At 39.6% G+C, this 13,808-nt stretch overlaps 1 protein-coding gene across 2 annotated transcripts in view; it reads left to right on the plus strand.

Moving 5' to 3' along the window:
* Positions 1-11,572, plus strand: part of LOC126425316 (uncharacterized) — a 211,491-nt gene extending 199,919 nt beyond the window's left edge. For both annotated transcript variants that reach the window (XM_050088296.1, XM_050088297.1), the window contains one exon: positions 9,729-11,572. In XM_050088296.1, coding sequence (XP_049944253.1) covers positions 9,729-9,857 — 129 coding nt within the window. In that variant the 3' untranslated portion in view covers positions 9,858-11,572. The remainder of the gene's footprint in view (positions 1-9,728) is intronic.
* Positions 11,573-13,808: the final 2,236 nt, after the last annotated feature.

Raw genomic sequence — 13,808 nt, forward strand, 5'->3', positions numbered from 1 at the left:
AACAGAACACTCGCATAAAAGACTGTTGTGATTGGCAAGCTTTCCTAGCCAGTGGCTCCTTCTTCAGGCAGAAGGGTTGAAGGGAAAGGAAGACGGGTGGAGGAAATGACTGGAGAGGTATAGGAAAAAGGGGTTGATTTTGGGCAAGTCACCTTGGGGAGACTGGCCGTATGGGATGAGAAGGAAAGACTGATTGTTGGAGACTGCATCAGACGAGATTTGAAAACCTGAGAGCATAAAGGTGGAAGACAGGTTAATATGCAAGACAGAGATTACTACTAAAACATCGTCTACCAGTTAATAAGTATGAAAAGCTAAGTGCATTGTACGTAACGGAGGTGAGATGGGGCGGTGAAAAATACATGGGAAAGACAATAAAAGATGTGGAAAACTAAAACAGAGTGAATCAAAGAGTAGTTACAGTGAAGAAAAGCTGAGACAGAAGAAATTAACATAAATTAAGGCCAGGTGGGTGCCAAGAACCAAGGACATGTTGTAGTGCTAGTTCCCACTGGCGGAACAATCAAGATGGCGCGTGTGGAGAAACGGATGCCGAGGTCAGGAATGTCACGTTGTAGTGCATGTTCTGTAACAGGATATTGTGAGTTCGTATATACCCTCTGCCTATGCCCATTCATCCTAATTGATAATTTGGTGGTAGTCAAGTCGATGAAGGAGGAAACATAATAGCCGGTATATGACGTGTCGTTTCGTGAGTGGCTCTCCCTCTGATAGTATATGTTTTACCACAGAGCTATTATAGGTAGTGGTAGGAGTGTGCATAGGGCAAGTCTTGCAGTGGGATAGTCGCAGGGGTAGGAGCCATAGAGTAGGGAGATGGGTGCAGAAGGAGCATAGGATCTGACAAGAATATTTTGGAGATCGGGAGAGCGATGGAAAGCTATTCTGGGTGTGGTGGGCAAAATTTCAGGCAGACTGGATCTCATTTCAGGGCACGATTTTAGGAACTCGTGGCTCTGCCGAAGTAGCCGATTAACACATTCCAGACCAGGATAATAGTGAATCACCAATGGTGTGCTCCGTAGCTGTTTTGTGGTGGGATCAGCAATACCAGGATTGGATGTGATGACCCGGGAAACCTGCTTTTTAACTAGGCTGTTGGGGTAATTACGTGCATTGAAGGCTGAGGTGAGAATGGTGGTGTATTAGTGTAGAGTGTCTGCATCCAAATAAATACGTTTTCCTCGGATGCCAAGGCTGTATGGGAGGGAACGTTTGACATGGAAAGGATGGCACTGTCAAAATGTATGTACTGTTGTTGTTGGTAGGTTTAATGTGGACAGGAGTGTGTATCTGGCCTTTGGTGAGGACGAGGTCAACATCAAGGAAAGTGGCATGGGATTCAGAATACGACCACGTGAAATTTAATTGGGAGAAGGTATTCAGAGATTCCAGGAATTTTAGCAGGTCGGCCGCACCATGAGTCCATAGGGTAAAGATGTCATCAGTGTACCTAAAGCAGACCACGGGCTGAAGACTACTGGACCCTGGAAAGCCCCTTCCAAGTGACCCATGGAAAGGTAGGCATAGGAAGGAGCCATCCTGGTTCCCATGGCCATACCCCTGATCTGTTTGTATGTCTGCCCCTCAAAGGTGAAGTAGTTGTTGGTAAATGTAAAGTTGAGTAGGAACAATGTCATAGGTTTGGAATCAGGTGGGCACTGACTGAGGAAATGTTCAGCAGCAGACAGACCATGTACGTAGGGGATATTGGTATAGACGGAGGTGGCATCAATGGTGACAAGCAAGGGGTGTGGTGGGAGTGGGACAGACACGGATTTCAGACGATCTAAGAAATGGTTGGTATCTTTGATATGGGAGGGGAGTGTTTGTACTATGGGTTACAGGTGTTGATCAACTAAGGCAGATTTACATCCGGTGGGTGCTTTGAAGCCAGCAACTCTAGAATGGCCAGGATGATTGGGTTTGTGGGTCTTAGGAAGAAGGTAAAAGGTGGGGTGCATGGTGTGGGTGGGGTGAGAAGTTCTACGGATTGAGGTGTTAGTAGGGACTGCAGATCAGTTTGAATCACAAGGATGGGATCTTGATGGCAGATGCTATATGTAGAGGTGTCAGACAGCTGGCGTAGACCTTCACTAACATACTCCCTTCGGGCAAGTACTACAGTGGTAGATCCTTTGTCTGCTGGGAGGATAATGATGGAGTCATCAGCTTTTAGGGAATGTAAAGCCTGGAGCTCTGCAGAGAACAGGTTAGGGTCATGTTGTAGGGACCTGAGGAAGGGTTGTGAAGCAATGCTGGATGTGAGGAATTCTTTGAAGACTTATAAGGGATGATTTTGAGGTAGTGGTGGTGTATCAAGTTGGGGTTGTGCTCTGAACTGTTCAACACAGGGTTCAATGTCAGGTTTTGAGGTTGGGTTGCAAAGTGATATTTCCAATGGATATTACATGTGAAGGAAAGGAGGTAATTCACCAAAGCAGTGTGATCAAATGCAGGTTTAGGGCTGAAAGTGATGCCCTTAGATAATACAGATAATTCAGGAGGGAAGAGTGCTTTAGATGAGAGGTTAAGGACACTGTACTGTTGTGACTGGTTCTTAGGACTACGAGTTATTCTTGGTGTGGGAGGCAGTGGTAAAGGCTGTGGGATGTTAAGGAGGTTGGCCAAGCTCAGTTTGTAGGAGAGGAGTGGTGGTTGATGGTGTGGCTGTTTAGGGAGCTCCACAGGGATAGGAAAGGAAATACCACTTTTAAGGTAGTTTAGAAGAATGTGAGATAACTTTTTGAAGTGAAGTCGGGCATGTTGCTGCAGTTTGAAGTTGGCTTGGTAGATGATACCATTCAAGGAAAAATGAGTGGCAGATAACTGCAGGATTTTGTATAAGGAGAGAAGTCTGGTAGAGTGGAAATTTGCTGATGATGAGGCATATAGCTCACAGGTTAACCAGGTAAGAGCAAGAGATTGCTGTATTTGAAAGTGTAGAAGAGTCTGGTGTAGGGTAGGATTGCATCCAGAAACTGGGACTTTCAATGTTAGGCCTTTTGGAGTAACTCAGGTTTCAAGAAACAGAATGTGAGACCTTAGTTTTGATAGTGCAAAGGCATGTTTTCGAAAAGAACTGATGTAATATGAGATGGGATATATCATGGGAAGAGAGGACAATTTGGAGAGTTAGAAATTGTGAGAGTGGCACAAAAAAATAAAGAAATAAGCAGAGGGTGGAAAAGATAGAAAAACAAAAAAGTAAGGAAAAACGTCAAAAAAATTAGAAAAATTTGTACGGAAATTTTTAATAAGTGGTCAATCTGTATTGATATGAAAAATGATAAAAAGAAAAAAAAATTGATCATAAAAGTCATGAAAACAGACAAAATTTTAGAAACTGGATAAACAGAAAGCGAAAGTCATAGGAGAAAATGTAAACTAATTAGCTTGGCAATTAAAGTGACATAAGAAAAAGCAATAAAAGTCAATCGGAATGGTTTGGCAAAAAACAATCGCACAAAAATGTGAAAGAACTATGTATAAATAAGATAAGTGGATGGTGGAAAAGAAAATAGCTTTCAGATTTGTGAATAAATTGGTGAAAGACAATCAGGAGAAGGCCATGCAGTGTGATGAACCGTAAGTTATTGTATGTACATTCGTAAATGACAATGGGATTGCTATATGCAAATAAAAATGAAAATGGACCCACCTACAAGAACGGAAATAGGTATTGGAGAAGATGTAGGGGCAAAGTGTTGATTAATCTTGGTGATATAGATAAATAAATGAAATGGATTAGCATGTAAGGTAGAAAATTGATCATTGTTTGAACAAGACAGACGACAATAAAGACTGACAAGAGGGTTAAATGAGAAGGAATGATGGTTACATGGGCTAATATAACAACAAAAAAACTAGCACTACAACATGTCCTTTTTTCTCGCCACCCACCTGGTCAGATCAGTTTCTTCCATCTCAGCTTTTCTGCACTGTAAATACTCTTCGATTCACTCCGTTTTATAAGGGGTGTTCAAAAAGAAATGAGCCAGAGGCATAATTACAGAAATCAGTACCTGTATGTTAGAAGTATTGACCCTGGCTGTTGAGACATTTATCCCACTGTGACACAAGGAGGTGAATGGCTGTCTCATAAAATTCCTGGGTCTGCAATGTTAACTAGTTCCGCACATACAGCTGGACATCGTTGTCAGAGGTGAATTGTTTGCCCCTCGGAGCCTTTTTAAGGGAACCAAAAGTGGCGTAATCACAGGGGGAGAGGTCCAGACTAAATAGATTGTGGCCGAGAACCTTCCATTTGAATTTCTGCAGGAGTGCTTTGCAATGTCATGGAGCAGAATGACCCCACAGGTGAGATTGCCTTGTCGTTTTGATTTGATCGCTTGGCGAAGTGTGATCAAGGTTTGTGGGCAATGCTGGCCATTCACTGTTGTCCTGTGCTGCAGGAAGTGAATCAGAAGGGGGCCATCTTGGTCAAAGAAGAAAGTCAGCATAACAAATCACCTCGGACAACCATGTCCAGCTGTACGTGCGAAACTGGTTAACATCACAGCCCTGGGATTTTTATGAGGCAGCCATTCACCGCCTTGTCACAGTGGGACAACTGTCTCAACAGCCAGGGTCAATACTTCTAACATTTGGGTACTGGTTTCTGTAATTATGGCTCCGGCTCGGCTCATTTCTTTTTGAATGCCCCTTATAGTTTCCTACATCTTTCATTGTCTTTCCTGTCTGTTTTTCACCACCTCCTCCACCTCTGTTACATACAATGCTCTCAGCTTTTCACTCTTATTAACTCGTGCACAATGTTTAAGTAATAATTTCTGTCTTGCATATTACCATCTTCCACCTATAAGCTCTCAGGCTTTCAAATGTCGTCTGATGCAGTCCCCAACAATCAGACTTTACTTCTCATACCATACAGCAAGTCTCCCCTGACCCGGGGTGCTGGGTGACTTTCCCAAAATCTACCCCTTTTCCTAGACCTCTCCAATCCTTTTCCTTCACCACTTTTCCTTCCTCTTCAACCCTTGCGCCTGAAGAAGGAGCCACTGGCTCTGAGAGCTTGCCGATCACAACAGTCTTTCATGTGTGTGTTCTGCCACCACTTGGTGAGTAGATTTTTTATCTATCGAATTAAATAATTTTATCAGTAATTGATTGTTTCTATTGCAAATACGTTTTGATGCACACTCTTGTTTCGTCTAGAGGTATGTAGGCTGTGTTTATTGATGGGAGTAAAAGTCTGTACACGGGTTGGACAAAATATAAACCCTTGAATAAATGTGGTGTAGAGCCACATTTTTGTATCAGAGAAAAAGCGTACGTTTTCCAAGGGGTCGGTTGTATAATTACTGAATTGCTATCAGTGAGATAGTATACCGTTCCTTCTGTTAAAATTGTTAAAATTCCTTGAGAGTTTCATGAGGGGGGCAATGGTCCTTTAATGTTTCTCCAACAAGACCACAGCAGTGGAAACATTCAAATTTGTCGAATGTGAAGGTCAAGATAGATTGTTATTTCATTCTCAAGTTCAGTCAACCAGTTTTGCTCATTTCCAGTGCCATCTATGAGATTTTTATCTTCTTGGAAATCAGATAACAACTCTACCAATAGTGTTTGATGTTTTGGAATTCACATTACACGGTTTTGATTGGCATTCTGTGTAAGATTCTCTTCCTCTGTCTATCATTTCACGAAAACATTGTAAGTGCACACTTATCTCTTTTATCTTTCAGTGTTATGTGAATAATTGTTCAAAGTGATGTGACCATATATTTTCTTCAGTTCAGTGCAAGATAAAATGGACAAACAAATTCCAACTACAGTGAAACCCCAATTTTACATTTTTGTGCGGTCCAAGGCATACGAATTTATCGCACGGAATCGTGAAAAACATAAAATCAGAGAATGTATAATCGAGTTCCACTGTATGCGATTTACACAAAGTTCTTCAAAGAAACCGTCAGGCATTTACTAATGAAAATTCTGTGAGCTTCCTATTTTCTCTGTGGTCATTTTTTCGGGCACTCTCCACAGCAGGTGGCCGTGACAGTATGATGATATTAAATACCTCAATGTAAGTCAGAAATTGCTGATGCGAACTGCCAGGGTGTAACGTGTTTCAGGAGGTATCTTCAACATCAAAACCCTTCAGCAACATCCTGTATACACTTTATGATCAGAAGTATCCAGATGCCTGTACATAATCTCGAATTGACCACCAAATGTTACAGAGAGGTGTACTGATTAGTATAAAAGGAAGTAGGGACTATTGTACTGTTAGTAGTGGAACAGTAACAGCAGATAAGGTCAGTCAGCGGAGCTAAATGACTTAGAATGTGGACTTGTCATTGGATGTCGACTGAGTGACAAATCTATTGAGAACATTTTAACTCTTCTAAAGCTGCCAAGTTGGCAGTTGATGCGATTATGAAGTGGAAACGCAAAGGAACAATCACAGCTAAACTGAGACCTGACGGACAGAGGCATTCGAGCATTGCGGAGTGTGTTGTAAAAAAATGTGAAATTACTGGAAAGAATCACTTATTAGTTTCAAAGAATGGGTACAATGGTCAAGCAGCTTCTCATACGTCAACACGTTCCTGTTGTCAGTGCTAAACCATGCTTGAGATAGTGTAAAGAGCAATGCCACTGGAAAGTGGATGACTGGCCACAAATGATTTGGAATGACAAATCATGATACTATTCCCTGTGTCAGTCGCATGGAAGGTTTTTGGTTTGGCAAATGTGCGGAGAACATTACTTGCCCATCATGTGTAGTGTGAACAGTGAAGTACAGAGGGGTTGGTGTTACGGATTGGGAGTGTTTCCTACAGGTTGTGTATGGTCCCATTATTATTATTATTATTATTATTATTGTTGTTGTTGTTGTTGTTAAAAAAACAAAGTGTTAAAGGATAGGAACACTTTTTCCAGCATTGAGTACTGCGTATGACAGAGGAACAGTTTGGAGACGATCACCATTTGTATTAGCTTGACAGTGCACCCTGTCATACAGCAACATCCGAGACGTAGTGGTTTGTAGGCAGTAACATTCCTGAAATGGACTGGCCTGCAAAGAGCCCCAACCTGCATCCAGGAGGGCACCTTTAGGATGAGTTAAAACATTGACTTCACTCCATATCCCAGCATTCTCCATGACTGCTTTGACTAGATTGTGCTCTTGAGGAAGAAATCACTGCTGTTCCTTCATAGACATTCAGACACCTCAATGTGCATAAAGCTGAAGGGCTGTCATGCTCCATACTGATGTCCACTAAATCTGTCTGAGTAGTCCTGATCAGATAGTGTATGCTGTTGTGACATCAGATACAGTAACCAGGGTGCATGCACTTCGGGACAACCATAACATCCAGGAAAAACATTCAAATTTTTTAGAATTTGGGGAAATTTTCATTGTTTTAATTTCCTATTAAATTTTTGTTATATGCACTGCTAAGAACTGATACTCTAACAAAGAATTTTACTTTGGCCTGTTATTGCAGAATAATACTGCAGCAAAAAAGCGCAAATGAGAAGTCAACATCAAAATAAAATTTCATTTGCAAAGAAAATGCGCCATTTACAACAAAATGAACTGGACACACAAGCTGTCTACCGACATGGAAATGAGTCAAAGATTTTAGGACAAAGATTGTGCAACACTGTGTAACAACAAATTGCGTTCAATGAGCGTGAGGTCTCAGCTGTTTAGATTTATAAGATGTCATGGGAAAACATTGCAATTGGTTGTTTGAGAAGCGTTACTTTCAAAGTAAATTTCCTTTCACGCAAGATGATTTATGTTACACGTGAGAATATGCGATTAATTTCTTAAATCGTGGAATATTTGACCCTCATTCATAACTTAATATTTTGAGAACTAGCAGCATAGAAAAATTTTGGGCCCAGAAGACCAGCCATTTATGCAATTATTGAAAACTTGCCAACCAATCTGTGTTTGATATATCTTACAGGGTAACATGCTAAAAAACTCAAAGCTTGTACACTAGTTTTTTCATATTTATTTTAGATCTTTCCATGATTACAAATTATGCAGTAACAGTGGCAAAAATTATAATTATCCTTACAAAAAAAAGTGCGAAGTGAACTGTTCAGCAACTTCACACTCAGTTGACTTTTCTGTGGAAAAGTTGAAGTCGTCATCAGAACATTGATTCAGCCAAGTAGTCCACAAAACTTTCAGTGCATGGCAGTGAAATTTATGATTTGCATGTCATAAATATTCAGCTGTTGAAATTTAAGCTGTGCTCTAAGAATTCTACCTAATCACACCCTCGGAAAAAATTGCAAGAAAATTTTGGCGACCGATATTATAAGACATAACAGCTTAGCTTATCACATAGCTATAATGAATGTGTATCAATTTAAACCATAACTTTTCCTATTTGTGTGTTTGCGTTACTTAACAGTGATGCTGCTATTGGCCAACGAAGTCACAAGTGTTATGCTCTGAATATGACTCATTGGAGTCTTTGATTTCAGTGCTTTGAAGGCTACCGTGCTGTAATTGGCGCAGTTTGTTGTGATACTTTGATAATATGAAAATATGCAGGGTACATGTTGCGGCACATCAGAGACCATTCCAAAATGCGTTGTGTTTTGCTGGGTTTCATTTCTTAAGGTGCTGGGAAGTTCCATGGCGGTATGTAATACCTTTACCATTGAAAGGATGTGTACGCTCTACACTTCCAAGGGAAAGTATATTGTCACTTGACATTATTTTCAACTGGGAAAAACTGGGTATTAGTTTTTCTTGTCTGCGTATACACCCTGGTAACTCTGTTGTACTAGTGGGCTTTGGACTGTTATTCTCAGTACATCAATTAAACTGAGTGCAGACAATTTTTGTGTGATGAAAATTTGCAACATATATGATCGTTGATGTGGTTGCAGCTCGGAAAATTTCCAAGGTTGTCACTGTCAAAATTGAAGGGGGGGGGGGGGGCTGTGTTGTTATGGCTGGTCAGTCCTTATGTTCCGGAAGTGAAATTCAAAGTTTTGCTGATGGGTGCATTTAAAGGGGGGGGGGGGGCAGTGCTACTATAGCCTAATTAAATTACTAATTAGTTGATAGTTCACACTTCACTGCCAGAGCTTGCCAGTTCTCCACAATGAAGTGATTGGTTACTTGCAGTTTTTGAGAAGTGTGGTGAACATGAAAAATCTTTAAACTCTGCCAGCAATCCATTTAACTGTCATGAGCTGCAGAAGATGAAAACACATCCTATCCTTGTGCAGTCTGCTTTCTATTATCTGAATCTTAACTTTGGTGCAGGTGAGAGCCAATGTGGCACTGTTTTAATGCTGTGTGAGAAACATGAAATTACTGGCTCTTTCCTCCCTGAGGAAAGAACCAACGGTACCTATAGGTGGGTATAATTTCCACTGATAATTGTTCCTATCAGCAGTACTTGGAATTTTATCTACTAAATGTGGTAAATAACAATCAGCCATTCTTTTTCATGTAAATTTAGAATCATCAACTGAATTTTCCTTTTGATACATCCCTGCAAATTGTTCCAGATATGATAGAAAAGCCTCACAAGCAAGTGTGTTCATTTTGCCCAACCCGATCCTCTTACGTTACCTATTAATGTTCTGGTCTATTTGTTTTTATCTTGGATTTCCCTGAATAATTGTAGAAAACTAAGCTATATGTGCTCATAGTGTGATCCAATGAAAATTTAAAAATATGAATCTGTTGTTGCCAGGTGGACATTCTTCCACTAACGAAGTTACAGAAGATGCTGACAACTGCTCTACCGAATACGAAGATAAAGATTCTGAAAGTTGCGTTCCAAGCGACGTGGCGGCAGTACATATCAGAGACAGATTTCTGATGGGGGGCTATGGGGAGGCGGCTCCCGGGGGCTAGAGCTGCCTTCTGAGCTTCCCAGTGCTATCGCCCACATTGCGGAAAGTTCAACCAGTGTGGATCTCTTCAACAGAAAGCCATTTTACTTGTCGGGGAAAGCCTGTGTCTTTCATGTCTCATTCCTTAAACACTGTTGTGTGTGTAATGTGTTGGAAAATAACTGAGATAGTGCCATTTGAATTGTTATGTTTGGTGTGTGACGGTTTTGTAAGTTGCTTGAGCACTTCTCTGCCTGCAGAGGAGAAATAGATGTGCTGGTGCAGTAACTGTGTTGCAGTGTTGCGAGTGAAAAAAGTTGCAGGGGTTGAGTGTGGATTTTGAATTTAATGTTTGAATGAGATTGATGGAATTGTAGCACAGGATACAGTACTGAAAGATTACTGTACAGTGTTCATAAGTACTTTGGTTTCTTGTCAGTGATCTTACGACTGAGGAGCTGTGTGCAGATTTGTATCCATTTACGAGTGAGTGTTGGGCATGTTTGTGTTGTCGGATGTCTGAATGTAACTTGATAAGAATGGGCTGCATTCTGTGAGAATGCAGTGCTCTTCTTCCTGTGTAAATATTACGCATTTTCACTTCTTTTTCTGTCTCTTGCAATTAGTCATAAAAGGAAGCTTCAACTTGAGCCATCATTTAGTGCATAATTTGTGAAGAATAGTTATGTAATATAAATCATTTTCAGTTTCTTCAATTTTTCCTGTTTCTTTGTAGTTTTACTCATGATTTAATGTATACTCTTTGTAAGTGAATATATTACCTGCTGTGATGAACTTTTTGCAATTTTTAGGCAGTCATGATTGATGTGCTTTCCTCTCCTATAATGGAGATTTTGTTTGCAAATGACAGTGGAAATAGAACAAGTTAATTTTTTTGTTATGGAATCCATCTCCTTGGGAACATGCTTACCTGGATTGATAAAAAGCAATTTTCATGTACAAATTTCTGGACCTTCATATTGTATCTTTTTTTAATTAATGTTGAGAGATTATCTATTTTGAAGTAGAAAAATTTATTTCTCCTTTCATCATGTAACTGTATTGAGAAGTTTTAAATCAGTGTAATGTATATGGAATACAGTATTGATGTGTGTAACAATAATGTGACTCTTTTCTAAACTTATAGATTATTTCAAAGCAGACATACATATAACTAGTGATTTGTGTTTTGTTAATTACAGTGTTAAAATGTCACTTATAGGAACAGAATCTCATTGATCTTGTGACTAATTGTTGGAAGTCTTCTTGTTGCATACTATACATCATTGAAGCCTAAGCACTCCCGGCTTCCTGTTTCAGAAGTACCTGAAGCATGTTTTAAAGTTTTTGTATATATATATATTATATATATATAATTATATATCTTTTAGACTAAACACTTTTTTAATGGGCATTTTATGTCTTAGATCACTGCAATACTGTTTATTTTTCTCATCAGAATTATGACACCAAAATTCCATAAAGAGCAGTTGTGGATACGCAGTTAACACATGTTTGGTTAACATTTAAGTGCAAGTAGAGAATCTTACTCTGAACAGGTATCACGTAGCACATAAGATTTGGATGTGTAGCTATTTGACATAAGTGTGAAATATGACGCAGACTTTTTATAGATAATTTTACAGTGTAAATATAGAGGAGTTAATTAGGTGAAGTAAATATTTCATCAATTCAAAAACCACACGGAATCTTTTTTTTAGCCTCATTACATACCTTAAGTTTTGTAGATCATTCCTCATGAAAAAGCATCTCTGAGCAAACTATCAGAAGTTTGCGTTCTTCTTGTAACATTGTATGAATTAAATATCTGCCTTATACAGAGTATCCAGTGAAAGAGATACAATCATAAATGTTTAGTATGCTAACTAAATACCTTAATTTTTCAGCAATAATAATATAAACATCGTGTGCTAGATAATATATGTAAAATTATTGTCAAATACACCTTCTAGATCAACATTGTGATGAGCTGAATGTGGAAAACTGAGCTAAAAATCTTTAATTTTGTAGTGAAGAAACTTTTGCTATTGATCTTAATTAGTTGTATTTATATACCAATACATACTCTTCAACTTTTGAAAAATGTATGCAGTCGAAACACAACGCTGGTTCGAACTCCGTTAACCTTCATTCTTATATGTGATCATACCTAGGACATGTGAAAATTTCAGCAGCATCAGCCTTACTGTCATCTGTTGTTGGCATCATGAACACCTTCACTAACTGTGGTTGTTCAACTGTCATTTGTGTGACCATTCTTACATTTTTTACTAAACCTCTTTCAACATATCTGTTAAAACACAAATACTGAGCCAGCCACCTTTATCATGCAATTATAGTGCGACCATCCGTTTTGATACCGCATCCATTTACGAATGCATGGATCGGCCCATATCCCAAAACAAACCAGAGAATACAGTCTCAAAATGTGGCAACATTGTTGACTCATTTTCTGTCAGTATAACTTGATGGTGAGAAGTAAGAGCTTTATTGTGGGAAACAGACAGTTGGCGCAAGTGTTCAGGTTCGCTTTTAGTGGCTCTGTTGTGAACTGGAAAGTGGCAAATCCAGGCTTTGCTAGTAGGCAGCTGACATGGGCTGCTAGCAGAGGATTTCCACTGCAGTAGATATCACAGGCTAGTGGTATAGTGATCAAATGGTGTAGGGTTCAAATCCCTATCTGGCAATCCAGTGCAGGTCTTCTGTGGGTGATCGCCAGTTTGGTACATTTGAAAATGTGTTTGGCTTTCTTTCCTATTCTTGACATATTTGTGTTTGCCTCTCTTTCCTATTCTTGACATATTTGTGTTTTCTTTGTCTCATGTGACAACTGTCAATGAAACTCTTAACATTAGTCTACTTTCTTTCAGTTTAGAGATTGTAGGATCCAGTTTTCAGTCATGGTGCTGTCTAGAAGAAAAGCACAATGTACTATGTGTACAGTATAAGTTGGCTTTTCTCGCAGGAGTTGCTTTCAGCAGGGGAATCAGTAGTAGTATAGCTTTGTTTCTGCACAGCGTCAATCTTAGAAAACTGTTACGTTTGCAATAAAATCCTGTAAATTGTAGCAACAAAATTTCTGTTACAGGGTGTATACGCCCTGGGACAACCAGGAACAACCCGGGAGTTTTTTCATCTGGGAGAAAACTGGGAATTTTTTATTGTTTTAGTTTTCAGTTAAATTTTTGTAATTTTGACTGGTAAGAACTGATACTCTAACAAAGAATTTTACTTTGGGCCACTGCTGCAAGATAATACTGCAGCAATAAAACATAAATGAGGGAAAGAAAACTAAAATAAACTCGAGTTGCAAAGGAAATGCGCCATTTCCAACAACAAAACACAGTGCATATACACAAGTGTCTGCCAACACCAAAGTGTGTCAAAGGCTTTAGGATGAAGACTATGCAATATTTCATACCAACAAACTGTTTCTGATGACAGTGACATCACAACAGTTTACATTACGTTTGTTTGAGCAGATGCCAGTGGGCTCATGTGCATGTGCAGTTGAGTCGCGTATGATCAATACCTGCTCCCGCTTATGACTACTTGAAGTACGGCTGTTAGCTGTATCAGCAGTAGCAACAAGCAGCCAGACACTAGCCAGAAAAATTCTTCTGGCGAGCCCAAGCTGTCAGATTCGCACACGCGTAGAGCATTCTAAGTTGCATTGGAGAGGGTGATAGTCTCCACGTGGCCCAAATTAAGGTTTAGTGATTTTGCTGTTCCTTCTTCGTTTACAACTTTCATGTGAAATGAAAACAAAATGGATTTCACTTGTTGTAGCTGGGATTCACAGTCATGAAAATTTTTGTGAAGGACATAATCTTTACGCCAGTGACTGTTATAAGTTTTTATTACACTATTTCAGTTTCGGCCTTAGGCCAATATCAAGTGATACAACATGTTGTTTT

This window comes from Schistocerca serialis, chromosome 10, assembly GCF_023864345.2.
Source record: "Schistocerca serialis cubense isolate TAMUIC-IGC-003099 chromosome 10, iqSchSeri2.2, whole genome shotgun sequence".
Taxonomy (NCBI): Eukaryota; Metazoa; Arthropoda; class Insecta; order Orthoptera; family Acrididae; genus Schistocerca; species Schistocerca serialis.